The following is a 27,983-nucleotide window of genomic DNA, read 5'->3' as shown; positions in this document are numbered from 1 at the left end:
ATATATGTAAACCAATTCAAATCAATTCAAATTCTTTCAATGCAATGCAATTCAATTCATTTTATATTCAATTCAGTTCAATCTATTCCCGCTTTCATACATACCCATACATTCAATTCAAATCTTATTCAATATCGTTGATGTATTAAAATTTGAATTGCAATAAATTAAACCTGAGACCTGTCTACATGCATACATTTCGTTATAATAGTGTTGCAACTTCTGCTCACCAAGACATTAGTATCTCTCGTAACCAATTCATGACGTAGCTTGTACCACATGTATCTTAGCAAGGTGGCATGGCGTTGTGGAGAAACATCGTTTCAGGTTAGTCAACATATCAATTCAAACTGTTAGATATATCTATTCCTGTTTTCTATCTTCTTTCATAAGACGATTGATGCTATGTACGTTAAATGACCCGGAATTTCAGTATCCAGTATCAAAAATCATACCGTATCATGAATATATCGTTAAATGCATAACATGATAAATAAATTTCTGTTGAGAGTATTATACATAATGATTATGCAAAGGCTTTATCTACTGTATAAGCTACAGTATCGATTAATGCATTACACCACCACTTCTTCCGCCACCAACCCTTTCAAAAGGTAATGCTAATGCACAAGCAGCGGTAGCAACGAATATAGCAGCAGATGCAAATACAGGCAAAGATGGTGATATAGATAATAAGAATCCTGCTGAAACTGGTGCTGTTACTCCAGTGCTAGACATGACACAGAAATGAAGTTAGAAAAAAATCCAAACAATTGAAATCTATTCAGACTATGAAATGCTTGTTCACTGAAGAGAACACCAGACTTACAATCTACTTAATGCTGAAGATGTACCACATGCTGTACCTCTTATACTTGTACCGAAAGTTTCAGGTGTCATTCCATCTATGACCGGAAAAGAAACAATCAGTTTCTGTACTCATTTCTGTATCGACTATAACATCAACAATCGCAAAAAACTCACATAATACAGCATACATAGCTGTAGCAGCAGCAGATATTGTCATTGAACTGGCAACAACCGCCCATTTAGCTTGAACATTGATGAAAGCAAATGTAGCCATTCCAGTAGCTAATGTACATATTGCCAATGATTTACGTCGACCCAAATGAGTTTGAATCATCCATGCGCCAATCTGGATTGTAGTGAATGGCACGTTAGCTGCAGAAATGTCTTGTGAGGGTATAATAGCTTACGATTGAGCCTGGGCATCCAGCGACTATCACATACAAGAAACGTCTTAGCTTCGTGATCTCGTCGCATTGTGTTTTATATTCGTAAGTATGACTCACGAGAATACAGTACATAATCACCCAAAGCTTCTTTAATAGCTTCATCACCTTCGCCTGTAGCTTTACTTTCGAGTACACTGGGTAACCAAACGTTAAACATAGTATAGGCTATATATTCAAGGAAAGTCAGTACACCGATATTACATGTTTCACGCGATATTTTATATCATGATGATAGTATGACCTACCAAAAGACAAAGCACCCCAAATGATCCACATCAGTATAACAGTCTTTCTCCATTGAGGTACGAATAGTTTCTTCATCTGTTTTAACCAACTTTCCCACCACACCAAAGGTTTTTCATGCCATCTATCGTCATTTGAATCTGTCCTCTTCCTCCTCCATTTCTTTTCTTGAGCATTACTCTGTTCATCGTCATTGTCGTTACTATCGAATAAAACCTGTCTTTCTCCATCTCCATTTACATCATCCTCCGGCAATTCTCCATCATAAGATGCGGAAGTAGCAGCAGCAAAAGAGTTCTCAAATTGGTTTCTATTTAATTCATCTTCTTCAATAATTGCTGGTGTAGAAGTTGAATAAAATGATGAACCTAATCTTAAAGGTTCTTTTCTACCGGAACTATTGAACTTATGTGTTCCATAACCTAATCCACCGTATCTACCTTGTCTATTATCATTATTCTTATCTATGTTTATTTGATTCGTCCATCTTGGTAATTCACTTGATTCTCCTTCTCTTTCGTGGGTGTCCTCTATTTCAGGTGTAGGTAATTCAGAATTCTTCTTATCCCTTTCTTCATAATCATGATCAAGGTCAATTGCCAAATCTTCATTCGTTTGCACATCTGCACGCTGAACATCAATAGAATTTGAATTATATGTTGCAATAGCTTGTAAGGCTACTACAGCTTCAGCTTCTCTACCATTTGATACTAGATATCTTGGTGATTCTTGTAAACGAAATAAAAACGTTCGAGCGAATGCAAAAGCAAGGTTCTATATATTGATAAAACGATTAATTATTCCAATTCTATTCCTGACGAGTAAATATAATTGAGCGAATTTATTACTCACTATTAAACCTATAATAAGCATAACTCTTCTCCAACCTTCGTTATCCCCTGCAGAAATATCACATCCTTCATATTCCTTACAACTATGTCCAGGTAAGAATAATAGACTGACAACTGAACTTAAGACAGCGCCAAGTGAAAAGAATACCGATAAGAGTGTAAGAAGATATTGTTTACTATGAGGTAAATTTTCAAGAAATAATGTCCCATCCGTTGGCATTGATCCACTACATACATACAAGACAAATTGATGAATTAGCTAGCTTCTGCTTGACTTTTGTTTTTGCAACTGACTCACCCTACAGCACTTCCAAGTAAGAACATCCAAAAGCAAAGTACGACAAAATTTGGACTAAAACTAGCTGCTATACCAAATATAGCAGTTAAAAATAAAGTAGAATTAAAAGGTAATGATCTACCTAACAAATCTGATATAACACCCCATGCTACAGCACCAATCATCATACCTGCCATTGTTGATGCAGATAATAATCCAACAACTTTTGAAGATAAATTATAATGTATTTGAACTCTAGGTAAGATCACTGCTATTGTTTGTAATGCTGAGTTATCTGACATCCACCCAAATCCACATAAAGCCTAGTTCATTAAAACATAACCTCAGCATCAGCACAGACCATTAACAAATAGTTGAAATGATGACTATGTGTACGTACAAGTAGTCTCCAATGATATGCACCTTGACAAATAATAGAGTGAGCATAAATTTGGTCTGGCCTAGACGTATGCAGGAATTGGACATACCAAAACCGATCCTTTCTAAAGTTTCTTCCAAGCCCCTTTCCCTTCCGTCATCATCATTCATACCACCATCGTCTTCATCATCTCCTTCTTCTGCACCAGCGTCATCTTGATCTAATCCAAGTACATTCTCAGCAGCTGACCTGAAAGAAGGTATTCTACCATGTTTTATAGGTGACGAAGCATGTAAAGTCGAACTTGAAGGTTGATTTGGATGTGCATAAATATACGATGATTGTCTTGATGCCGGTGGTGGTGGTAACATTATCGGAATGAAGTGTTTCCCTTTTTTTTCGTTGTCTATTACTGAGGTGTCATCGAGCTAAATGGCTTTTCTACTCGGGTAGTACTAGCGAGAGATTGTCGGACGGAAGGTGAAGGTATGAGATCTTATTTTTAGAAAACAAAGTGAATATAATGTTTAATGTGCATTAAAAACAAGAATACGTAGCGGTGCTTGAACTTCATTCCGTAAAAGAAGCAGAATAACCACTTATTTCCGGCGGAAGAGGAACATTCACGTAACTGCGAGGTAAGTTATTCACCTCTCACCTCTCAAAAAACCTTTCTTGTGTTATTTCCTGACATTTCTCATCAGATCCAGCACTACAGCAATTCAACCAAGTGTAGCAAGTAGAAGGGAGGTTGAGACAAAGCAGAATGATCCAGATCATACAGTAGCATATCCATCGTTGAAATCGTTACACTAAGAATGAGTACTATCGGGGAGGAATCAGCGATATCATTGATACCAAAATGTCCTAATGGTTTATTCCAATTTGACGATGATTGTGTATTAGTGGAAGATGCAGATGAAGAGGTGAGTCCTCGGATTACTTCCAATCTCAGCCAAATGAGCGGTCATATATTGACGTTCAAGTAGATAATGGAATTATACATGTCATTAGCGTCAACTTCGCCTGAATTAACCTCAAAAGGAGAAGACTCAAAAAACAACGATTCTGGTGGTTTAGGATTTCTGAGCGCGACCGATTCCATCTTAGAACTCTCGATAGATCTCGCACCCCCTTCTTCAAGCTTCCCTATCAGCTCTACAATGAACCACAGCTCAAGCAAGCGAGGAAGTAGAAAAGCCAAGTTGGGCGTACCCAGTGGGAAGAGAGAAGTTGAGAGTGTTAATGTTAAAATTCAACAGGATATAGGTATGTTGAAAGGTCAAAAAGGAGATACAGGTAAGTCATACCACAAACCTTCGATGTAATAGCTGGATACACAATGTTGATTGTGGTTCAATGCGTTATTAGGTAGTGTATTATGGAGATCATCATTATATCTCGCTACCAGGGTATTAAGTCAAAAACATTATACCGGCTCCTCCACGACTGGAAATCTGATATTTGACTATGATAAATTAGGTCAAAGTAAAATATTAGAATTAGGAGCAGGTACAGGATTATTGAGTATTTTATTAAGTCAATTGAGTGAAAAATTTACTTCAAGTGATAGATTAGAAAATTTGAAATTGGTTAAAAGGAATTTAGAATTGAATGGTATTGCAATCGGAAACGATGATATACTGGAAAAAATGGATAATCCGAATGTCAATGGAAAGAAAATTTCTAGAAATAATGGTGATGGCTTCAGAACTCAGGTTGAAAAGAAACAGAAAATCTCTGTAAATTTAGAAGAAATTGATTGGGTAGAAATTCAAAAAGAAAGGAACAGACATCCTGAATTATGGAATTTGACTAATCAAGATAGAGAAGAGGAGCACTATGATTTGATTTTAGCTGTAGATTGTATCTATAATGAACACTTAGTACAACCGTTAGTTGATACGTTATCAAAATATTGTAAGAAAGGTGGGAAATCTGTTGTCTGGGTTGTAGTCGAGTTAAGATCGGCTGATGTCGTGAGTCAATCTTACGATTCTATCTCCCTACAAACGGATACACATTTACTCTTTCTGATATGCTCCAAAGCTGACTTGATTAATTTTTCGTCAATGAATGGTTCGTTAGTTGACCCTGTTCCTTGAGAGTTGGATGAACGATTCTTCAGGACCATGGACTATAATCAGATTGAGTGAAAAGTCAATGGGTAATTGGGATGGTAGAAAAGCTCGTTGGGTAGGATGGGTCGGATGGAGATGAGCTTTATGATGAGCAGATATCAAGCACAATAACAGCTCTGATTCACCTCGAGTACAATCGCACTTGTGAATATGTTGTATAATTACCTACCTTTTTGCATTAACTTGAAAATTCTTTCACAGATATCACTTTACTTGATGAACGAAAATATGCAATCACACAATCAGGTAGAACACAACGTTGATGATGATTCGAATTGATCATATCAGCTTGAATCGTTGAATCGAGGTTGATCAGTTCCTTGTTCCAATAAGAAGATGATCGACTCGAGTCCAATCATGCCATGTTCAAATGATCAAGCAGATAGGACAATAATTACAGTTACTCGTGACCATCAAATCTGATAGACCACCAATTGATACCAAAGCGTTTGATTCAGGGTTTTGTTGATGTTGATCTACCGGTAAATCACGTTTTAAGGTTTTACCTGTGGTAATTCAGGGTTTAAATGTTTGATTTGTTTATTCGCTTTGACACCAAATTGCCACCAAAAATGTATGAAACACGCGTTTGTATCTTTGATTGATTTCGCAAAAGAGGGTCTGTGCGTTATGTTGTGTTTGTTTGTTTCTGTTTGTTTATACTTTTCAATCGGACCGAGCTTGTTCCTCGTATATGTAATATACTAAATCATTCACTTGCCGAAGCAATTACTATTTTAATGATCGCCCCTTTTTTCACTCTTTTTGTCCTTACCCTTGTTTGACGCTTTGGTATCTCCTGCACAATACACGGACAATATACAGTCAACCCCATCATTGACATTCCTTACAAGTAATTCTCTAGTTTACTCTTTCTCTTTGATAGGATTATAGGACTATTGATTACCATCTTTCAATTCTACCCAAAGGAACCCCCTCAATCGATCATTCATCAAAATAACACAACTCACTATAGTCACTCTTTTACCACAACAAGGACAATCAGATCACTACTAGTTCTGATCCATCACCTAAATTGCTAATTCATACTCTCAGTCTCATCCAAAGCCAAGGCCACTACACCATCCTTTCTTAACATATCGAACAATAGAGTGATTTTCTACTTATTCACAGTTATAGAAAAGATCCTTTGTCAAGTGACTTTCCTTTAGTACCACAATCCTATCCTGGAGTGAATCAGTGTGAGTTGCAAATCTGCCTATCAATTCTTACCTCACCTTTGCTCTTCTGTATTCTACCCAGGTGCTTTCTCATCCTGTCACCCGATCAAGCTACTCTATGATCTGTATTGTCATCCTCACTGTTTGCATTATCAAGCACCACCTTACTGGTATATTCCTTCGTTGAAAGTCTATATCCATTGGGGGGTAATATTATAGTAAAAGATCAAAGAAGAAGAAGAGGGCTGACCTGGTGTCTTCCATTGCAACTTTCTTAATCTATTCTCTACGTCCAATGATAAAATCATACTGAACACAATATGTCACAAACACTTGATCCGATCATACGTCCCAATGATGATGATGAATCTGATCACAATCGAATCGAACCAACTTCGACACGTCGAATATCAACCATAGACACAGAGGAAGAAGATAAAGATACAATGGCATTACCAATAGCGGCGACCTCAACAAATCAAATCACCTCAGCTTCCGCGGTATCTTCAGTAGTCAATGAAGTTCCAAAAATATCAACTTCAGCTGTAGCTAGTACTACTGCTCCCGTAGTAGGGCAGAATCCTGCTACTCCGCAATCCAGTAAGTACAATTATCCCTAAATATTCATCCATTGGAGGCGAAGCGGAGGTGGATATTGACGGTAATGTTTTCGATCAAAGGTACAGCAAAATCAACCATAGTTTCGTCAGTGCAAGCTGTACCTTCTACAACATCTACCTCAACTACGTCTTCAACGGCGCTCAAACCCAGTACTACCTCTACCACAACTTCATCAGCTAAACCTACACTTACCTCATCCACCACCTCATCTCATCCGTCCTCATCTTCCGCTTCAGCATCTCGAGCGTTATCAAGTAGTGCAAGTGTCAGTAAAGTCTCGACTAGTAGCGCTTCTAGTAGTGCAACTAAAGCTGCGAGCGAGAATGGTAAACATGGTATCGGTGGTAGTGGTCTTAGTTTGGGTGCTGTGAGTGTCTCTTCGATTATTTTCAATCTAGATTCTCCATTCTGTTCCGATGACACGGACCTATTTTTCGAGGATGGTCAGCTGATCAGGATCTACCGCTATAGCTCGTAGGAATCATTATTGGTGGTATAGTCGCAATTGTCTTGATTGGTATCATAGCTACACGTACTATTCGAAAGAAGCAGAGAAAGGATAGAGCGGCAAAACGAAGCTCAATGTTCGAATGGCCTGCGACCAATATGGAAGAGGAGCCATATGAAAAACCCAGAGTAGGTTCCTTTAATTGATACGCTGTTTCAAGAGGGATTTAGCTAATAAACTTGGCATCTTAGTATGAACCACCATCCCAATCCTACGCAATGTCAGACGCATACAATACATCAGGTAACAATGGTGGCTCCGTTGCATACGTAACGACCGAAACCGCTTATGCACCTATTCCTACTCAAACCCAACCTCCTCAGAACTATATGGAGAGAAACAACCCTCAATATTCATACGGCAATAACAATTATCAACCTTCTTATCCTCCGCAACAACCACAATATCCTCAATATCAAGAGAATGTCGTACCTCCACCTCAACTTGCACCGATAATCGCTCCACAAAGTAATGAAGGTGGTTTGAGGGATGGTTCGATGGTCAGAGTGAATGTCGGGTTTGTCAGATCGCTAGAAGATGAACTTGGTAAGTCAAGTCGACTCCAACGTTACGACGTCGTTATCACATGACTGATCTGAATTTCCGTTTCGCATTTTTAGCAATTTCACCTGGGCAACAACTTTACTTACATCAAATGTACGACGATGGATGGTGTTTATGTGAAGATTCAAACCAGAATAGAGGTGTCGTACCTATAAGTTGTCTACAACCCACCTCAAATGGTGATAACAACTTGGCACCGAACATGATGAGAGAAGGTAGTGGGGGAAGTGCTGGTTCCGCAGGCGAGAGATTACAGAGAAGATCAAGTCTGTATAGAGAGCAGCACTAAAGCCTCAGAAAGCAGGAACCGGCGTTGTGAAGAGAACAAACGGTATGAAGCTGTATCTTAAAACGTGAAGAATTATCTATTTGTCATCAATACTCTACATTTATTTGATTTTGTAAATCATCACCTATCTACTCATTCATTTACTTATTCATTACGTATACATATACTATATATAGGTAAATGACAATTCCAGATCTCATACCCTTTATCTACATTGATACCTCCCCATTTGATTGTGAACCCCATGAAGGAATTTTTGTTACATTAACATCGGTGTCTCATGCATGTACCATATAGAATTTATATCATCACAAAAAGCAGGCTTGGATTTCCGATACGAGAGAAATGATAAGAGTAGTGTAAAATACAACTCAGCACTTAACTCAAAAAATTGAAGCGGAATACATGAACAATTTTGTTAGCTCTCCCTCGTAAATGGCTTACAGACGTCATCAAGGTTGCAAGGCTACGCAACATATCAGATCTACAGCAAAACAATCTCCACTGATAATGAGAGTGGCGGTTCTTGTTCACTTCCGTTATTTACGAAATAGCGCTATCGTGATAGTGGACTCTTTGTAAACCACTACAATTATTTCATAGAGAAATTGGAGTTGTGTCGTTTATAACTGCTTCCTTACATACTGGTATTCTATCTGTTCGCTTAACCCTGCATGACAAAAACAAATAATATGGATCATACGTCACATAAGAAAGAATCCTTTGGATTTAGGGGGGACAAGAAAAGTAAGTGCCTTCCTGTGATCCTTTATCATTTCGCACAATCAGTATACTGCATAGTGTTCACGAAGATCAAATATAGTGTAAGTTATAAAAGTGTGAATTGACAATGTCATTATAATGACAAGTTCCTTTAGCAACAACAACAACCATTCCACCCCATACATTCATATCATTCTGATTAATTTTTTTTTGCTCCACACCTCTTTTTAATCACTAAAGAGAAATCCTCATCATGAACTCATCTACCGATTCGACAAGAAAACGATTTTGTGAGCCAACAATTGATCATTGGGTTACATGGCATCAAGATGACACCCAACGAGGCTCAAAGAAATGTACAATGTATGTACTTGATAAGTATCGTAACTTAGGTAATGATCATAAGGAGATATTACCTAAAATGATTGAAGAATCTGATAAATTACTTCGTAAAGCATCAGTATACAGAATAACTGAGTTCGAATCTAGTGTAAATGGTTCTAAAGATGATTTCGAAAATGATTTTGATGAGATGTGTTGTGAAGAAATGTTCAGACTTAGAGATGCGATTTTAGAATTTGAATCTGAAGAAGAAGTTGATGATCTCCAATTCAACCATGATTTTTTTGTTGCTAGAACATCCTCAGAAACGTTCACTAAATTGTACCAACCACAAATTGACGAGTTTGGCTACCTCACAGATTGGACTTCAATGAAGACAAAGAAACAAAGAGAATTCGCACAGCATTATGAAACTGTAACTAATAAGGAAATTAAGAGAAAGTTTTCTCCAGCAAATCCAGCCTCTTCTACCATAAGACCCCTTAAAGATCAAGATCAAGCTCAGTCAATTTGGATGATCAATAGCGTTCAAGATAACGTTAGTCAAGATAAAGCAGATGTACCATATCAGAACATGTGTCGACCTATGAATGATAATTATACTTTTTATTAGTGGCACGGCCTTCTTGCCATAAACCGTATGATTGCGTACAGTACGAACAAGAAGGATGAGTCGCGCATGCATGCTACAAGAAGTTTCAGTGCGAACCAATCCACTTCTTCAGTGGAATTCTTTTTCATCAGCTACTCCTTTTGACCGTGTTTGCCCTACATCGTCATATACCATCAAATCATCCTGTTTCTGTTCATGAACCTTTTTGAGACAGACCTGAAACTGGGTCGAGCTTTCTTTTTCCCTCTACTATCAGTAATTTTCGCGGTTTCTCCTCTGTCCTCTTTGGCCCAGGCGATGTGAGAACTACCGATACTGTTCTTACTGGAAGTTTTACCATCTTGCTGTAAACGATAAACCTCTTCGAAGGATTGGGCTTCGTTACAGAACTGGTTGTCAACGGTGTTTAGTCCCGCTAGGGTGTCGTGGGGGTATTTCAAGTTCAAGTCTGTATGAAACTTACTGTTGAAAGTAACTGCTTGTTCCTCTTTGTCAGTTGCTTTATCATCGTCATCGTATGGATCATTGCCAATTTTAGCGCTCTTTTGCGTTGGATTGTATCCTAGAAACGAGATAACCTCTGAAGGTGATCGAAATTCGGTACGTGAATGGGTGTTGACTGAGAGGACGGATTCTGTTGGACAATCAACGGTCTCAGTCATCGAAGATGGATCAACGTTCATCGTCATTCTGAGGTTTTGGAATGCTCAGATATACACTAGACTGATTCTGGAAGTTGGAGATTAGTAAAGCAAGTCAAAGTAATATCTTTTACGTATCGTACTGTATATTGTTGAATTGGCCATACAGTAGACTTCAGCTAACACGGTGTCCTCCAATTTCTATATACCCAAAATGCCGGTCTTCCAACTCAATCTTTCATGTTCATCACTCGTTAAACTTGGTTCCATATGGGCGATATAGTCGGAAACTTGTGCAAAGGTAGTGCTGGCTCTTGGATGCAAGACATAAAGTGATACATCGAGCGCAAAAGCCCTTCGTGTCTACAGCGTAGATTGCCTTTAATCTGATAAAAGATGTCACCCTTCCCACAAAAATATGACTTCGAAAGCAAACTTCAAACTTCCCTTGATCAATCTATCAGCTGTCAAACTCTTGAGCTATATTTCCTCACACATCGGATCATTCAATTTTGAATAAGACAGGGCCACTCAAGGGTCGATGACGCTGATTAAAACGTTGCAATTTCGCGATGAATCACGCTTTCTTTCAGCCCGCCCTCTAATGCATTGGAAGGACCTTCAAGCACATTTTGTCAACAGGGAATTCAGCAGCGCTTATATATAAAGGGAGAATCCTGGTCAACTACAGCTGGAGACCATGCACAAATGTATAATAGCGTTTGTATCATTTCATTTCCTGACGCCATTCTGGCATTGTCTGTAAGTTATGCATCGTTCTCTGAGCCCTGTAAACCTGCCAAATTGCCATATCCTTTCATCTTTCTCAGTAGATTTTCACACTGGTCAGGCATAAAGGGGGATCACTACATACAATTCTATGACAATCCATACATGATGGACATAAAATAAGATACTGCGAGAAACATTCAGGTATTCGCGCTTCGTTCAATCGCCACACGGCTCACCCAAGCAGACAATTTCACACCGCTCTTTTATGTTATTGGAAGTGGGAAGTGGAGCCTGCAAACAGAGTGATACGATTCCCACGCTTTCTTATCAAGGATCATCGATGCAAAGGAAATCAGATAAATGCTTGTGACAGAGTAAGGATTTGCCGGAAGAACGAGCACGACAAAATAGCGGTGAATTTGTATGACGAGCAAGAAAGGATAACTTCAGTTAGTTAAACACTAAAAATAGTCTTTTCCCAATCTATGTAAATAGTCAATCATTGAATGAAAAGCTATAAAATATCGTGCATTTAGGAATTTACATATCTATCGTAGTCATGCTATTTGAATCGACATCAGTCTTCTTCATTCCTAAAATTTCCCCTTGTGGTACTTTACGATCACACTACACAACCGATCCAGCGAGATCATGTCTAAAAACACCATTCTATGTCATTCCATAGGTCCTCGTCCATCATATCAAGGAGGACAATGGCAAATCAATGATCCTGAATATAAATTAATTGCTATTCCCTCAGAATCTAACTCAAATTTAATTGACAAGAACATAGATTCAATCCAACAAGATTGCTTAACTATCGCTGAACATGTAAACTCAGGAGAATTACCCTCAGTATTTTCCAATTACACTAAATCAGATCAAATTTCACTTCGAAACCAATTAGCGAAAATGAACAAGTGGAGAGGTAAACTGAATTTAGAATCTACTGCAAATGAGTTTTTTCAGGTTCAAAACCAGTTGGAAAAGGATTTTACTGGTTTGGTCAGCAAAACTGCTGATTTTGCCAAGAACAAATATGCTCCTGGAAAGGATATAACAAATCACGTTGTGTCTTCTAATCAGATTAATGATCCAGATGATGCTGCTTGTCTTAAGTATGCTCAAGTTTATCACAATATACTCGATAAGGCAGATTCAAAAGATATCTTAAGTAGATCTATCAAGAGCATTGGCAAATCCTCAATATGGCTTGTGGTGGGCGCGGCACAACCTGATCTATCCGAAACCAGGGTAGACACACAAGAAAGAGGACCAGTAAAGATTAAAAGTAGATTCCCAATCAATTGCAGCATCTTCCACGTTCCATCAGTTGTTGATTCTAAACGTAACCTTGATCTTTCCCTTTTACGAACAATTCAAAGTAACCTGGACTCTGCGGTCGAACCCACCCTTCGCTCTTTTACTTCTCAAACGACTTCCGAGAATGTTGATGCAGCTAAATTCAATACTGATCCTGATGCTGAGGAGGAAAGGGAAGAACAACAAAATGAATATGTCAATGCACAATATGATCAATTACGAACAACCGAAAATGATCTAGTCCGAATCTTGGAATCTGCTCTCAAAGAAGGTATGACTACTGATAATTCGGTTGATATCAATGTGGTACCAAGTTATCAATTCCACCAACAACATCCCACCCGATCTAGACAAAATGGATTTATCGATTGGGATCAAGTTGGTGATACACTTGAAAATGAGTTTAAAGAGATCACCGAGCATATTATCCAGAACGCCGTAAGGGAAAAACATGGTTTCAAGCAAGAATGGACCGAAGAAGAGAATTCTATGTTTGAAGATTTCAAGAAACGAAATAATCCACATGGATTGGCCTCTCAACGAACCAGAGGTGGTTCTCCAACCAGATGGGCCATGGCAGAGATACAAGAGATATAGGAACTGCGGTAGATGTTCGTGTAAAACTTGCCTAACCTTGATACCGTATCTCCACGTCGATGCTGTCTACCAATCTTGAATCCCTTTTGTTTACGATCACCATTCTGAAAGCACCCTTGCTTGTAACGAAGAAAGCCAGGCTAAGTCGAGAGTCGAGGTCGAACTGGAATGCGGCAAATAGGCTTGCATGTATGCAGAATCAGACTACTGCAGGAGTTTCGCCTTTTGGCTAGTGGCTTGAAGTGTGGGCAGTCGAAATAGTCGTTTACGGCCTTCTCTCGTCGACCAAGCAGAATTAGGAGATCCTTTAGGACACTGCGATATTTCGGGCGTTGAAAACTGCTCCATTCGCCAATCAAGGAGACTTTCCATTTTACCAGGATTGCTGGATATATTGTCACAGTCCCCAAAAGGATGTACAGTACGAGTACTGTACTGTAAATTCCAATCTTGAGGATCGCCCATTGCTGAAGCCCGGTCGCCGTGGAAACAAGAAAGGATAACTGGAAATTCGACAAGTAAGAACTTAGTCTACCTTTGTGATAATCATCGATAGGTAAATTTCTTTTCATCGGGATTTTTTTCTCTTGATTCTCATACTTGACGTAAAGGAAGGTTTTCATTTTGCGCTTCAGTATAAAGTGAAAATGAGACAGATATGAAAAGTGGCCACTATCCCCACCTCATACCAAATATACTATATAAATTGCGCAACCTCTTAGCCTTTCCCCCCTCTCCTTACTCCCTCATCGACACCCACGCTTACACCTTGCAAACCAATTTTCATCATACTTTCAATCTCAAATCATAATCATAAATCCAATCAATGTGTCATCCGCTAATGATGGAGAAGTGACTTTCCATAATCGAACTATAGTTAATACAATGGCACCTAGACCAATTTTCAGAGAAGGTCAATGGGGAATGACTAGCACAGATATACTTTCAACTATATTAGTTCACAAGTATGAAGGTAAAGAGACCGAATCTAGAGATAAAACTTGCCAAAATCTATTTCTTGAAACGGAAAAGAATTTTCAAGAAATTTCTGAAGGTAAATTTCCATCGAGCTGTTTAAAAACTGATGGAACGACTCAAAAATCAATTAAAAAGCAACTTAAAATTATTCATGATGTAAAAGGAAAATTGAATCCAAATTCAACTTGGGAAGAATATGAACAATTTCAAAAAGTTTTAGATGAAACAACAAAAAATCTGATCAGTCAAGTTTCAACGATCATAGCTAATAAAAACCCCGAAAAAAACAATATTAAGACTAAAGTCGAATCTTTTGATGATATTCCAAATGAAGAACGTGAATTTTACAAATTCCAAGAAAATATCATTGATAAATCAGAAGAAGAAGAAGAACTTTTGAAAACGATTTTGAAAAGTACAAAAGAACCTACAATTTGGTTAGTTGCTGGTAATTCATGTTTATCAGGCGCAACCGATACTAGAATCAGACAAGGTAATCATGTCAGAAGTAAATTCGATCATCGTGGGGATACTTTCATTTTTCCTTCTGTTTTAACACAAAATACCAATAACAATATCACCAAGGATACTTACTCAAATATTCAAGACTATAGAAATAAAGTTATTGAATCATTCAATCAAAAACGAGGACAACTAGATAATGGCGCTTCCTCCTATATGACATGTGATCATACTGTTTCAAGGGAACATAGTGGCCAATATCTAGAAGAGGAATTTGGTAAGATCAAATCAGAAGAATCCAAGTTGAAATCATTGATGGAACAAGTCAGAAATGAAGTGGATTCTTCAAAAACAGGACATTCAATTCAAATCTTATCAGGTAGACAGTTGGTCAAATATGATCCTGAATTAGCTGCATCATATGGTTACCTTGATTGGAATTCACTTCCTGAAATCCTTTCCAAAGAATTTGATGTGATCAGTAAAGCGTAATACGTATTTTTACAAATTTGCTGGAATTGAAAGCCCGCTGTAGTAGTGAAGCTTCGTATAATGATACGTTATGTGATGAATCTTCGACTAAATGTTTCGTAAGCATAATCCCGTTGCATATACCTCCAGCTCTACCACGTTCTTCTCTGAAAGGATCATCATTTATCTCTATATCGTACAAATAACTTCCCACTTATTGAGCAGGGGTTTGTTGTAACAAAGCTAATCTACCAGCTAATTCAACTTGACTTCTAACCAAATTACTTAAATAAGATACAGTTAAAGTATCTTGTAATCCAGCTTTAATACCACCTTCATCTTCATTACTGTTACCATCAGTTGAAGACCATCTACCTAAACCTTCAAGTAAATATCTACCAACTTCTGGATCAGGTTTTTGTGAACCAGAATTTACGTTTTGAACATATTGTAAACATTGATCAATTAAAGTTGATAATTGTGTTAAAGATGCAGATAAGGTTGGTAAAGGTGGTAAAGATGGTGATGGTGTTGGTGCAGGTGCAGTAAGTAAATCGACTATAATAGTTTGAAATCATAGCGGGTAAAACATTAGCTTACATTCACCCAGCGCTTAATGATATATGCGACCGAGTCTGAAAAGAACACCACTTACGAGCAGCTCTTTCACTATCAGCGTATTTGATTACGACAGGTACAGGTAAGAAAACGCAATTTTCAGCTTTTGGACTCAAACCTAATTGAGTTGATACCCATCCTTTTATACCTAAACCTTTTCCTGATGGATCAAGCTCAGTGTCAATAGTTAAGTGAATTGATGGATGAGGAGATGTTTCACCAGTGAAGTAATTTTGGATAAGAGCAGAGTAAGCATTGAGTGTTGGGTGAGTTGCGTACCTGTTCATGATGAGATTGTTAGCATAATTAAGGTTACGTGGGGAGACTTATCGATCAGAGAAGATAACTCGTTGAGCACGAGACGAAAATGTGTGACACCTGACACCATTTAATAGTAATGTTTGACTCACCATCCGACGATAGATTCTTTAGCACCAGTTTTACCTAACAATTGCATCATACCTTGTTGGAAAGGCATATCTACTGCGATTTGGTTTTCGTCTTCTTTATGAGGAACAGCGAAACAAGCTCTAACATCAACTTCTTGTCCATTATCTGATCTTGATCCCATCAAAGTACCAATGACTCTAGATGAAGAATCAGCTTCTGTAGGTCGTCTTGAATGGTGAGTAAGGATCGAAGCGACTACTGATGGATGGATTGTAATGAGTGTAGGTGGTCGGCTATAATTATAAGCATATCATCAGTATCACTATTGTGCAATTCATTCTGATTGCAATGCAACACGATGAATGTGAACTTCCTGAACGCACAGTTGGGTAGAAGATGTTGGTGGAAGGTTGAGGTGAATAGCAGATGAAGAAGTATCTAGAGACATCTTGGCGAATATTTCTCCTTTTGATTAGTGACTGAGTAGTTGAGTAAGGTTGGTGTCGCTTTGAGATGGAGTCGCGACTTTTAGAGATATAAGTTATCTATTTTCACTGAACAAGATAAGTGTAAATGATTGACCTCCTTTTTTTTTTCTGATGTTGAACCAAGACGAAAGATGAAAGAACAATGACATTGAAAAACCGAGAATGAGGTTGACCCTGATAAAGCCTATTTTTGGTGATTAACCCTGATTTGACGGAATATCAGGCTGACTCATACCGTGTATATTACCCGAGCGTGGAGGCAATCAAGTATAGTAAGTAACCTTACGAGTACGCGATGACAATAAGAGACAAATGATCATTTTGCTACACTCTACTTGTTCCTCTGTTATAAGCATACTCCTGCCTCCTGCACTGATCATATACCTCTCAGAAGATTGCGGATCCACAAAATGGCATCAGAAGCTTCTGTAGATGCCTTGAAAGTGGAAGAAGTGAGTCCAGTCTATTTTGGTAGGGGTGGTCACGGTGCTAATCATACCATCTTTAGACCCGCTTTCAAGGCGAAGGTTCTGATCTTACTTTGCTACACTGGCTACGACATGTTGAGCAAGCCATAGAAGTCCTGGAACCATCAGATTTATCACCCACTATCCCTTCTTTACATGCCTTCTTCTCGAAAATCCTGCTTCCCTCACCTAATCCAACTTTACCTAAACCAGGTAGACCTATTAGGCATCTGGTAGTACGATGTTTAGTCAAATTACATCAGAGGGTAGAATCAAGAAGTTTATTTGATTTTGTTCAAACTTTAGTTAGAGCTGTAGGAGATGGAGGCAATAAGAATATGTCATCTAGTGAAAATGTTGGAAGGGTAGCTAGTTGGTATGCTATTGGAGAGATAATCAAAGCTCATGGAGCAAATGTGAGTTTCTGATGATATTTGGGAATTAACGTTGTACATAGCTAAAAAATCTAATAGATGATGTCCTTCATGGCTGAAATATGTACCTCTTCGACAAAAGTCCTCAAAAATACCAATCTTGTAAGTATTAACATTTATACCTTGTTGACGAAGATGACTTGGCTGACCTTTTTCTTGCAGTCTGTCATTCTACGTGTTCACGCTATTCTCGCCTTTTCCAAATCCCTTCAATCAGCTGGTAAAGCACTTCCTGATGGGCTCTTGAAAGATCTCCTGAAATCTTTGCGAAATGGTTTACAGGATAAAGCGTTACCTGTACAGCGTGCATGTGCTGAAGCATTTGTTTCACTCCATCAAAACACATCATTACTTCAGCTTCGAGAGATAATTGACATGATCAATCCTTTGGTACTTAAAGCTTTAGAAGGAGCAGACTATCTAACTCGAAGATCATTAAGTAGATTATTGGCTCATTTCTTAGCTGCAAGTCAAGTCCCAGGATCAGGAGCTCCACATACCGAACCCAGTAAGAAAGCTTCTGCAAAAGAAGGGGAAGATAATTCCAATGAACCAACTATCATAACTTCTGCTACTGAAGATAGAAATGCCAAAACACTTTTCACTACTCAAGAAATGTTAAAGTACCTATCTTTACCATATAATAAACCTTATACAGCTAGAAAACTCAGAAACGCTATAATAGACGTATATGCTACTCTGTTCACGACATTAGGACCAGATTACGTAGAAGCTCATTATCCTGAAATAGTCAAACATATAATGGACGATATAGTAATTTTCCAGCGAGGACAATCGACAAGATATGAAACCCTATCAACCAGAGAATCCGTTGGTTTATTATTACGTGATTTGATAGGTGTAAGATTATTATCTGAACCTGGACAAGTCTCAGCAATTAGAGAACTCACCAATACCTACTTGAAAAAATGGCAACCTACTCCATTACCTGGTCAACCGAAAATGAATAGTCAAGTTCTCGTAATAGCTTTGAGGGAAATAGCTGGATTACTCGAACAACTTGGAAATGCTCCTGCTTCAATCATTGAACTTTTAGCTGAACCTCTCGTTCGATTATTATCTCATGATTCTTATTCTATACGCTTGGCAGCTTCATATACACTCAGACGGTTCTGTACGATAAATCCAAGTCAATTACCCCGAATGCTCAACATACTCTTAGCGGACGTGACGAAAGATCTCGGTATGCTAGGTACGCCTACTGCATCCAAGGAACTACCTCATAGGGTAATAGGAAAATCGTTCGCTCTTTCAGCGTTAATCTCCGTCAGTCCAGCTCGACCATTATACGTCTCCCACGATATATCCTCAAAAGTATTCGACCTTGCAGTTTCTTTGCTCAAGCAAGCTGGAGATCATGATATACCCATTGCAATGGTCGAAGTACAGGTCGCTTGGTATCTCATAGCATCTTTGATGAGTCTTGGTCCATCATTTGTCAAACTTCATTTACCTCAATTACTGGTGTTATGGAGAAATGCTTTACCTAAACCTACAAGTAAAGATACGTCAGTAGGTGAAAGAGGAGAAGTCGAATGGAGTTTCTTGTTGTTGGTCAGAGAATGTACTTTAGCTGCTGTACTCAACTTTTTGAGACATAATCAATCTTTAGTCAATATCGATGTAGCAAGACGATTATCTACACTGTTTACGAATTCTTTGAATTTCGTTAATGGGTTTGCTACAGCTTATGCTGAAGCTTTAAGAGAACAAGCAAATAATCCAGCTGGAACACAATCACCAGTTTTTACTGCAAGACCTTCTTTAGTTGAAAGAGAAGCAAATTTACGTAGAAGGGTGTTACAATGTTTCACCACTATTGGATCGTCTTCATCTTCGGCCACCGAATCAATGCAATCTGCTTTACTTCAAGCTGCTATAACAGTTTTTGCTGATCCTGAAAATTACTCTGGTTCAGCCGCTCAAGCTGCTATAGCTGCTCAATCAGGTAATTTCACTACTATATGGCAATCCACAGACGGATATGCATTTGGAGTAACAAGTTTATTAGGTGCAAGAGAAGGTGAAGGTGGTATTGAAGCTGAAGAAGCTTTCTTGAATAGAGATAGAGTAGAAATGGCCGTTGAGTCTCAGGTGAGTCAGCTAGCTTCTGATTCCATTGTCAAGATCGACTTAGCTGACTCACTTTTTTTAGTTATCGCATCCTATACTTGGTTCATTAGAGCATGACTTCCTTGAACTTCTAGTATCCAAACCACTTCCTACACCACCTAAACCTGCTCCGCCACAAACAGGTGTGATAGACGCAGGAGTCGAATTATTCGCTATAATGTTTGCTCATCAAAATGCTGAAGGTCAAGTTCAATCCCTAGCAACTTTATCAAGTCATATGAGATCAAGTAAATTAGAAAAGAATCCAGGTAGAAAACAAGCCGTTATAGCTAATACCATGGCAGCATTGAAGAAAAGTTTAGCTAAGGTAGAAGGCGCCGGTCAAAAAGCTAGAAGAAGTCTGGGTAGTACACAAGTTAGCGATTTGATCAAATCACTTTTACAAGTGAGTGATAATCGATCTATGGATGTGTTTAAGAGTTAAATCATTACTGACAGTACTTCTGTAGGACGCCATCTTCGATCCCAGTCCAAGTATCCGATCCTCTGCTGCAGAATCAATGGGTCTGCTATCTGCAATTGCTGGCTCGTCTTATCTATCGTCTCAAGTGCAGTGGCTAGTCGATCAAGTTGTCAACAACAGAATTCCTGATTCTCGAGCTGGATGTGCATTGGCCTTTGGAGCGATCTATAGCAATGTAGGAGGTTTGGCTGGTGGTCCCATCTTGAAAACCATTGTCAATATCTTGATGTCTTTAGCTACGGACCCTCATCCGGTTGTACATTTTTGGGCCATGGCAGCCCTAACTCAAGTAATCAACGCCGCCAATCTGTCCTATGAACCTTTTGTACCAACGACTTTAGGTATGTTGGCCAATATCTACATGCTAGAAACCCATGAACCTGATGGAGGATCACTTGGATCAGTCAATATTCGAGGGGATTTACCAGCCTATCAGGTGATATGTCGATTACTTCACGCCTTAATAGGTGTTTTAGGTCCAGAATTACAAGAACCAGGAAAAGTGAGATCATTAGTATTTCTGTTAGTTCATGAATTTGGCGAAGAGACAGATGAAGGTTTAGCTGTAGAAGCTATAAAATGTGTACAACAATTTTTGATGTTTGCTCCAACAGAAGTTGATATACCTAAATTAGTGGAAACTTTTAGGTCACATTTAGCATCAACTAGAAGACCATTAAAAGTTGCAGCCATAACGGCACTTTATCAAATTGTACAGCGAGATGCTGTATTAATTTCTAAACTGGGTGGTAATTCATTAGTTGAAGATCTATTTGGATTATTAGATGATGATCCTTCAATTGAAGGTGTAAGACAAGTTATAGTTTCTTGGTTACAACAAACTGCTGCATCATTACCTTCAGGATGGATTGATTTATGTCAAAGGATAATGACTAGAACTGCAGCTCAAAAAGCTGCTCAAAAACAAAAATCTGCCATCACTTCCCAAAATCAACATAGTGGACCCAAATTTATTGATGATGAAGGAGAATCATTTGCAGGCGGATCTGGCGCTGCAGGAAATTCATCAAATGCATTATCATCAAGATGGAGAACACAATTATTCGCTTTAGAATGTTTACATGAAATCATTCAATCAGTTTACCTGGATGGTAAAAAACAAGAAAATTTCGATCCGATATTAGCTAAAAGATTGAATTTGAATTTGAAACATATGTTATTTAGTAGAGTTGGTGATTTGATCAAAATGGCTTTTAGTGCAAGTGCTGCTTTAGTCATGCAAGTTAGATTACAAGGTTTAGTTGTCCTCAGGGATGTTATAGAGGTAAGTTCACTATCTAAGCGTGTTGTTATCATTTACAACAATTCTCTTCTGTCTGTCTTATTGAACTTCATTCATGTTCAAACTTGAATAACTGATTATCTCATACTTGATATAGCGGTTCGCCAATTCACCTGATCCAGATTTCGAGTCTTCCTTATTACTGGAACAACATCAAGCTCCTATCGCAGCTGCTTTAACACCTTCTTTCGGATCGGATTCTGCACCTGAAGTTTTGTCTTCGGCTGTACAAGTATGTGCGGTCTTTGTAGGTAGTGGTGTAGTTAAAGAAGTTGGTAGAATGGGTCGAATTCTCAAACTCTTGACCGGTGCATTGGAACAATGTAAATGTGAGTTGGTCGGTACTTTATCCTCCTAGGGTAAGCTTGAATACCAACTAATATATCCTCAATGTAGCTGGAGAAATCCTTTCTCTTGGAGATGTCGATCAACTTTCCACCAACGCTGCCATCATGCTCAAGATTTCGATTCTCACCGCTTGGGCTGAACTCAAGATATCCAGTACACAACAAGATTATCTTACCAATGTACTCAAGCCTTATTCATACCTACTTGCACCATTTTGGATTGGTGCACTCAGAGATTACGCTCAATTACGAACCGATCCGGAGATGGGCGGTGGCGCTTTAAGTGGTATTGGGTTAGACAGTAGTAATGCTGTAGGAAGGGATGTGTTATTGCCTGTAAGTGCGGAAATCACATCAGCTGCCTTTGATGCTGTCAACGCTGGTTATCAGCTAACATGGTTTCATTACAACAGTACTATGAGGCGGCTGTCCCAAATTTACTCCATGCGGTGGCTATATCCCTTTCGCAATCTGATCCATTCGCACTCGGTGCAATCGACGGCAAGACATTCACTTCGCCCTCCAACTCCGCCGATACCAAATTATCCATCAAACCTGAAGCTACCGCAAATTTCTACATACTTTACGGTCTATCATTCGAGTCATTACTGAAATCGCTTGGTGACAATTCATCAGCATCGTTCTCAAAAGCATGTTTGAAATTGATGACAAGCTTGATCAGACCAGAATTGAGTGGTACAACGGTATTTGATTCACAGATCTTTGATGAGTTATGTACAGTAACTTATCGAATAGCGTTATCAGAACCTGCTACGGTAAAGTTAGAAATGATTGAAATGTTAAGTACATTTGTATTATCAAGAAAAGGTTTAGGTTTAGGTAATTTAGATTCAAAGATTAGAAGAATATTAGCTATTATAGTATATGTTTTAAGAAATTCAATTTCAACCAAAGAAACTAAATCGACCTTTAATCCACAAGATAATTTACAAGATAAGATAAACCTGATCAAAATCAGTTTTATGAATTATAGTAAAATTGTAAATGAATTAATTGAAATAAATCAAAGATCTGATTTATATGCCGTTGGATTACATTTATATATGGACTTGTTAGTTGACGAAAGTCCACAATCACAATCTGTGGAAATCGTTTCACCAACTTTATCTTGCTTGAAAATGCTGGTAGAAGGTTTATTGAATGGTCAAGTCCCGGGAGTGAATACTGCAGAAAGAGTCATTCATGGTTTGTTGGGTGCTTCTTTAGCTAATATCGATGATATGAGGTAAGTTCAACGCTAGATCTATTTGTAAGTCGAATAGAATGTCTAATGACTGATTGTATGTTTCTTCTATTCCTGATTCCAGAGCTCGAGTTAATCCCATTGCAAATGTTAAGATCAAGAATAACCTCCTTGCAATTACACTCATACTCACTACTCTTCCCGCTGGTCTCAAACTCAGTAAGAATCTGGTAGAGAGTATAGGTTATACAATTGGTCAATATCTAGGAGCGGGAACCGAGAGACCTGAAGTGAGTATTGTGTTCCGCGACCAATGCCATGTAATGGGACATAGCTAATCGGCATGTTGATATAGCTTGGCTTGACAGCGATACATTGCGCATCAACACTTCTCACCGCATCATTACGTCAACTTCCATCACCATTAGGACCTAATTCACCTCCTGTTCCATCACCAATCTTACAACATGTTGCATTGAATCTATTAGGTCCAATGATCAATTTCATTTCTGAAACTGTTGTTTCTCAAGCTATTTCATCTGGTACATCACAACCGGAAGGTATAAGAGAAATTATCAAATCTTTAGTTGGATGGGTAACTTCATTACCTGATGAAAATCAAAGTAAATCAAGAGGATATAGTATACTATTACCTACTTTATGTTTAATGTTAGATCCACCTGGATTATCTTTAGCAGAAAAAGACCAATTACATATAATTTCAACGGGAGTTTTATTAGGTTTAGCACAATCTAATCCTATCTCATTCAAAGAAGCTACCCAATCTATGAAAGAAGGTGAAAGGTTAGAATTGGAAAAAGCTATAAGAGATACTATACAGAATAGTCAATCTCAAAATGGCTCATCTCATATTATAGGAGGAGGAGGAGGAGTAGAAAAGAAAGGTATTGAATTGAAATCTTTTAGTTAATCAATTGCTCTGGCAGATTAAGCGATGGGAAGGCATCCTTTCGGTTGATGATAAAACCGGTTCTGTCCCACATCAAACTTTGTAAAGATCTATTTCCGGATGATGAGGAGGTCTTGGCACATAACGATAAAATGACTTTGTACATCATATAGAAAAATAACAATCACATGCATTATGAATTGAATTGAATTTGAATGAATTGTTACACGACATTACTGAAACCTAATATAAAAAGCCATTCAATCAATGAAGAATTTGCAGAGTATTCTTTTGAGTTGCAGCAGTGTCACATGATGTATACATAGCGTGAGCAGTCTTGATACACAAAGTCATGTTACACGTGAGTCAATGATGATGATGATTTTCTCCAAATGACTTGTATTGAGACACCCTGCACGACACTAGTCAGTTCTGTGCAGTACTCGTTGTACAAGAACGATATATCCGCAGTTAATGTTTAATGTTAGAGGTCTCACCGCCGCTTCTTTTTAAACGCTACTAACAGCACGTACAGTCCTTTGGAAAGTATGGTCAGATCCAATTCAGGAACGACTGGAAAGGTACCTTGGCTTTGTTCAGGGTTCCTAGAGAATATATATAGAAATGATCTACACCTTTTTATGTGGGGGAAAGCTTAAACCTGCTGCGCAATCCGTGACACAGAATACAGTGTTATGACTGGGATATCCGCACAGAAGGAAGGAAGGAGGAAGGACGGGAATTTGATAATGATAACGGTTGTACGTACTGTCATATATGAGATGATTAATCACTTGGAAAATGAACAAGATGGTTTTACACTGGTCCAGCCCTTTCTTTGTCCTTGTCCTAGGTCAGAGGTAGGTTCTCGTAATTCCTTTGGTTCAACCTACCATACTACTGTAATCGTACTGTGACTCTACCAGATTTAGCCGGTAGCCGAATAAAAAGTACGTATCTATAAATTACCTATACCAAGAGTAAAGCAGAGTAGAGTATACTTGAACGTAAAGGTAAACAACCCCCCACTTTGCTGCATGTAAATATATATATATATATCATCAATCAACCTTATCTTTCTTTTCTTCTTCTCCTCAATCTACTTACTACACATACAAAACAAATAGACAACATACACATATACACTTAAAATAGATTCTTACATTACACAGCTAAACAAACCAAATCAACCCACAATGAAATTTACAATCTTCGCTTCTATCGCTTTAGCTAGTTTAGCTTCTGCACAAGTTTCGTGAGTTTCTCCTCATTCTCGTCTGATATCTTTCCATTCAATTATATATAAACAAAATCGTCTACGACGAATGCTAAGATCAGATCTGTCTTTTTTTTTTGTTCTTTCTATCTAGTATTCCAACTTGTGTTGTTACTTGTTCAACTCAAGCTGCCGCTGCTGCTGGTTGTACTTCATAGTGAGTAGACAAGTATTCCACATTCACATGGTCTTCTATGTACCCTGATAAATCCTTGTCAAATGGTATATCTTCAGAGAGCTGATCAACCTATTCCCTCTGCCAGCACTGATGTCTCTTGTGTATGTACTAACGCTGCATTCCAAAATGCTGCTGGAGCCTGTTTGATTGCGTGAGTGACTGTCCTACCTGAATCATATTAAAAATCAACTCGAGCTGACAAATTGGTTTGATCTCATCTATTTACTCTATTTAACTCAATTCGCTATCTTTGACTTGCCGTTAACACCCACACAGCAACTGTACATCAGAAGAACAAACTGCCGCTGTATCATTACAATCAGCTTTATGTGCTGGACAATCAGTTACTGGTGGATCAGTTACAGCATCAATCTCAGCAACTGGATCAGCATCTTCAGTCGACGCTTCAGCTATTGCTTCATTAACTCAATCTGGTGCCTCAGCTTCATCATTAGCTTCTTCAATCGCTTCATCAGCTACTTCAGCTATTTCAGCTTCATCAGCTGCTGCTGCTTCTGCCAGTAGAAGTGCAACCTCGGGTTCAGCCTCAGGTTCAGCTTCAGCTACTCATTCAGGAAGCGCTGCCGCTTCGGGTTCAGCATCAGCTGCTTCAGCCTCTGCTTCAAAAGCTTCTTCAGCAAATAAACTCGAATTTGGTTTCAAAGGTCTTTTAGGTTCAGCTGTTGGTATTGTAGGTTTAGTTGCTGGTGCTTACGTAGCTCTTTAAATCTGATCTACCTCACTCTCATCCCCTCGATCCCATTCCAAATACTGTAAAATGTTAAATCATACTTACCGTAATGGAATTGAGTATTCATACTTCTAATTTTATCCATTCTTTTTTATCCCGGTTATTTGTCGTATAGTCTTTTTAATAACAAATATGAGTCATTTCAGTCATAAAATGTATCTAGTACAAACCCAATTTTAGAGTCTGAAGTTGCTCGCAATGAGATAGCACACGAGTACAAATTGCATTTTATACCACGATTTTCTGTCTCCGCTTCTTTGATTGGAAACTGTACATTCGATGCATTTAAGTGGATTTTATAGCATCAAACTGGGGCATATTCGGTCTACAAGTGTTATCGCCTTGTGATAATCTTACGTTTCTCAACCAGACAAATCTGTTGACTTCTATATATTGAACGTCAAAGCCTTTACAGAAAAATCACTCGCCCTTTCTTATAAAATGAGAATGCAATCCATAGATCGTCCATCAGATACCAAGCCATTCTTTATCTCCTTGTATTGTACTGAATTGATCTGCCTAACATAATATTGGAAAGCCGTTGACATATTTATCGACCATATATATACGAGATCGGATCTTTAACATTCAGCTTGAGTAAAATGATGTTCTGATTGATTAGGCGTTACTTGAAACGTTGAACGTAATCATTAACATATGCGTTGAGCTCGTATATCATCCAATTTTTGCAAGCTAACGAATGTCACCAAGGTTGACTTGTATATCCTACAAAGTCATGTCTATACCGGGTGTAATTAATCAGTCAAGCCAATCAGGTTTATATTGTTTATCGTATTTAAACATTTTCGGATCAAATGATGCGATAAACTGATAGAAGGAGCGTTAATTACATTAGCTTTGCCATACTAATTAAGAACGAATTTTACAACTTTCACCCCCTCAGTGATAAGATGCGAAATGGGATGATGACTCACTTCCATACCAGCTTCACCTAAACCCAAACCTTCTGAACCACCAGCTGGTCCAGCAAATAAATCAGATTCTTGAAATATTGAAGTTAAAGACCAATTTTGAAATTTTCTAATCAATGAACAAATTAATGATGAAGTATTTTTACCTGTATCATCATGAATTAAAATTGGATAATTCTGTTTATTTAATATGATTATTAATAAATCATTTAAATTTTGTTTACCTTGTAAAGTGAATAAGTTATTTTCTTTAGATAAATTGAATTCGAATAAATTGATTCGATTTTCATTTATAAAATTTAATGAATCAATTCTATATGATTCACCTTCATTTTCATCTTTTAAACTTTCTAAATAAATAACATTTTTAAGATTTAATCGTTTTAAAAAATTGAAATTTTTTTTATTTGGGTGTCCAGATCTATATATTCCAGGTACAACCAAAGAAAAATTTATAGGTGGTACAACGACTAAAGGGATTGGTGTATCTATATCGTTTTGATCGACATATATAGCTGAAGGCATTATCGAAAAGGCGATTCTCACAAAGTTCACTAGTAATCTGTTCGTTGATTTGCTCTTGACGATCCTAAGTATATGGATAAGATTGATTGAACTCTGATATATTTCCATCCATCCTAATAAAGGTAAAAGTTATCGATAGAAAATGACCCGCTTCAGCTTTCATCCGTCAACTTTGTCAGACATGATCATTTCAAGATTACGTCATCATACTCCCACCATTATACTAGTAGTACTACGCGTATACGGTGCCTAACTTGTTACGCGTTTTTGATATTTCAATGTTGAAATTCTTCGTCTATGTCTTTTGCTTTTTCAACCATTTTCTGCTTTGGATTAGCAAACCTTTCAACA

The 27,983-nt window shown here is 38.1% G+C and overlaps 11 protein-coding genes across 11 annotated transcripts; 7 read left to right on the top strand and 4 right to left on the bottom strand.

Moving 5' to 3' along the window:
• Positions 1-567: 567 nt before the first annotated feature.
• On the bottom strand, positions 568-3,377 carry L201_002264 (uncharacterized protein; the record flags this gene model as incomplete). Its single annotated transcript, XM_066218041.1, has 10 exons — positions 568-730; positions 830-905; positions 985-1,156; positions 1,218-1,240; positions 1,314-1,421; positions 1,502-2,273; positions 2,352-2,577; positions 2,649-2,950; positions 3,028-3,050; positions 3,116-3,377. 10 exons carry the CDS (start codon positions 3,375-3,377, stop codon positions 568-570), a joined length of 2,127 nt encoding a protein of 708 aa, XP_066074138.1.
• A 447-nt stretch (positions 3,378-3,824) lies between these two features.
• Positions 3,825-5,226, top strand: L201_002263 (uncharacterized protein; the record flags this gene model as incomplete). The annotated part of the gene is made up of 4 exons (XM_066218040.1): positions 3,825-3,932; positions 3,996-4,305; positions 4,378-4,985; positions 5,095-5,226. 4 exons carry the CDS (start codon positions 3,825-3,827, stop codon positions 5,224-5,226), a joined length of 1,158 nt encoding a protein of 385 aa, XP_066074137.1.
• A 1,422-nt stretch (positions 5,227-6,648) lies between these two features.
• On the top strand, positions 6,649-8,310 carry L201_002262 (uncharacterized protein; the record flags this gene model as incomplete). Its single annotated transcript, XM_066218039.1, has 5 exons — positions 6,649-6,928; positions 7,009-7,316; positions 7,421-7,585; positions 7,649-8,003; positions 8,078-8,310. The coding sequence occupies 5 exons, from the start codon at positions 6,649-6,651 to the stop codon at positions 8,308-8,310; spliced, it is 1,341 nt and encodes a 446-aa protein (XP_066074136.1).
• A 976-nt stretch (positions 8,311-9,286) lies between these two features.
• Positions 9,287-9,988, top strand: L201_002261 (uncharacterized protein; the record flags this gene model as incomplete). Its single annotated transcript, XM_066218038.1, has 1 exon — positions 9,287-9,988. The coding sequence occupies one exon, from the start codon at positions 9,287-9,289 to the stop codon at positions 9,986-9,988; it is 702 nt and encodes a 233-aa protein (XP_066074135.1).
• A 173-nt stretch (positions 9,989-10,161) lies between these two features.
• Positions 10,162-10,677, bottom strand: L201_002260 (uncharacterized protein; the record flags this gene model as incomplete). The annotated part of the gene is made up of 2 exons (XM_066218037.1): positions 10,162-10,403; positions 10,452-10,677. 2 exons carry the CDS (start codon positions 10,675-10,677, stop codon positions 10,162-10,164), a joined length of 468 nt encoding a protein of 155 aa, XP_066074134.1.
• A 1,335-nt stretch (positions 10,678-12,012) lies between these two features.
• L201_002259 (uncharacterized protein) lies at positions 12,013-13,281 on the top strand (the record flags this gene model as incomplete). Its single annotated transcript, XM_066218036.1, has 1 exon — positions 12,013-13,281. One exon carries the CDS (start codon positions 12,013-12,015, stop codon positions 13,279-13,281), a length of 1,269 nt encoding a protein of 422 aa, XP_066074133.1.
• An 885-nt stretch (positions 13,282-14,166) lies between these two features.
• On the top strand, positions 14,167-15,213 carry L201_002258 (uncharacterized protein; the record flags this gene model as incomplete). The annotated part of the gene is made up of 1 exon (XM_066218035.1): positions 14,167-15,213. One exon carries the CDS (start codon positions 14,167-14,169, stop codon positions 15,211-15,213), a length of 1,047 nt encoding a protein of 348 aa, XP_066074132.1.
• A 193-nt stretch (positions 15,214-15,406) lies between these two features.
• L201_002257 (eukaryotic translation initiation factor 3 subunit F) lies at positions 15,407-16,648 on the bottom strand (the record flags this gene model as incomplete). The annotated part of the gene is made up of 4 exons (XM_066218034.1): positions 15,407-15,750; positions 15,848-16,089; positions 16,221-16,493; positions 16,584-16,648. 4 exons carry the CDS (start codon positions 16,646-16,648, stop codon positions 15,407-15,409), a joined length of 924 nt encoding a protein of 307 aa, XP_066074131.1.
• Positions 16,649-17,098: 450 nt separating this feature from the next.
• On the top strand, positions 17,099-23,991 carry L201_002256 (uncharacterized protein; the record flags this gene model as incomplete). Its single annotated transcript, XM_066218033.1, has 11 exons — positions 17,099-17,140; positions 17,197-17,571; positions 17,629-17,691; positions 17,752-19,704; positions 19,766-20,128; positions 20,193-21,491; positions 21,607-21,838; positions 21,906-22,192; positions 22,270-23,102; positions 23,185-23,350; positions 23,416-23,991. 11 exons carry the CDS (start codon positions 17,099-17,101, stop codon positions 23,989-23,991), a joined length of 6,189 nt encoding a protein of 2,062 aa, XP_066074130.1.
• Positions 23,992-25,166: 1,175 nt separating this feature from the next.
• On the top strand, positions 25,167-26,151 carry L201_002255 (uncharacterized protein; the record flags this gene model as incomplete). The annotated part of the gene is made up of 4 exons (XM_066218032.1): positions 25,167-25,225; positions 25,341-25,403; positions 25,510-25,575; positions 25,701-26,151. The coding sequence occupies 4 exons, from the start codon at positions 25,167-25,169 to the stop codon at positions 26,149-26,151; spliced, it is 639 nt and encodes a 212-aa protein (XP_066074129.1).
• A 783-nt stretch (positions 26,152-26,934) lies between these two features.
• On the bottom strand, positions 26,935-27,632 carry L201_002254 (uncharacterized protein; the record flags this gene model as incomplete). The annotated part of the gene is made up of 2 exons (XM_066218031.1): positions 26,935-27,003; positions 27,111-27,632. 2 exons carry the CDS (start codon positions 27,630-27,632, stop codon positions 26,935-26,937), a joined length of 591 nt encoding a protein of 196 aa, XP_066074128.1.
• Positions 27,633-27,983: the final 351 nt, after the last annotated feature.

Source organism: Kwoniella dendrophila, chromosome 2 (genome assembly GCF_036810415.1).
Source record: "Kwoniella dendrophila CBS 6074 chromosome 2, complete sequence".
In the NCBI taxonomy this organism is placed as follows: domain Eukaryota; kingdom Fungi; phylum Basidiomycota; class Tremellomycetes; order Tremellales; family Cryptococcaceae; genus Kwoniella; species Kwoniella dendrophila.
The sequence above is the reverse complement of the archived record's forward strand: the minus strand, read 5'-3'. Positions and strand labels throughout refer to the sequence as shown.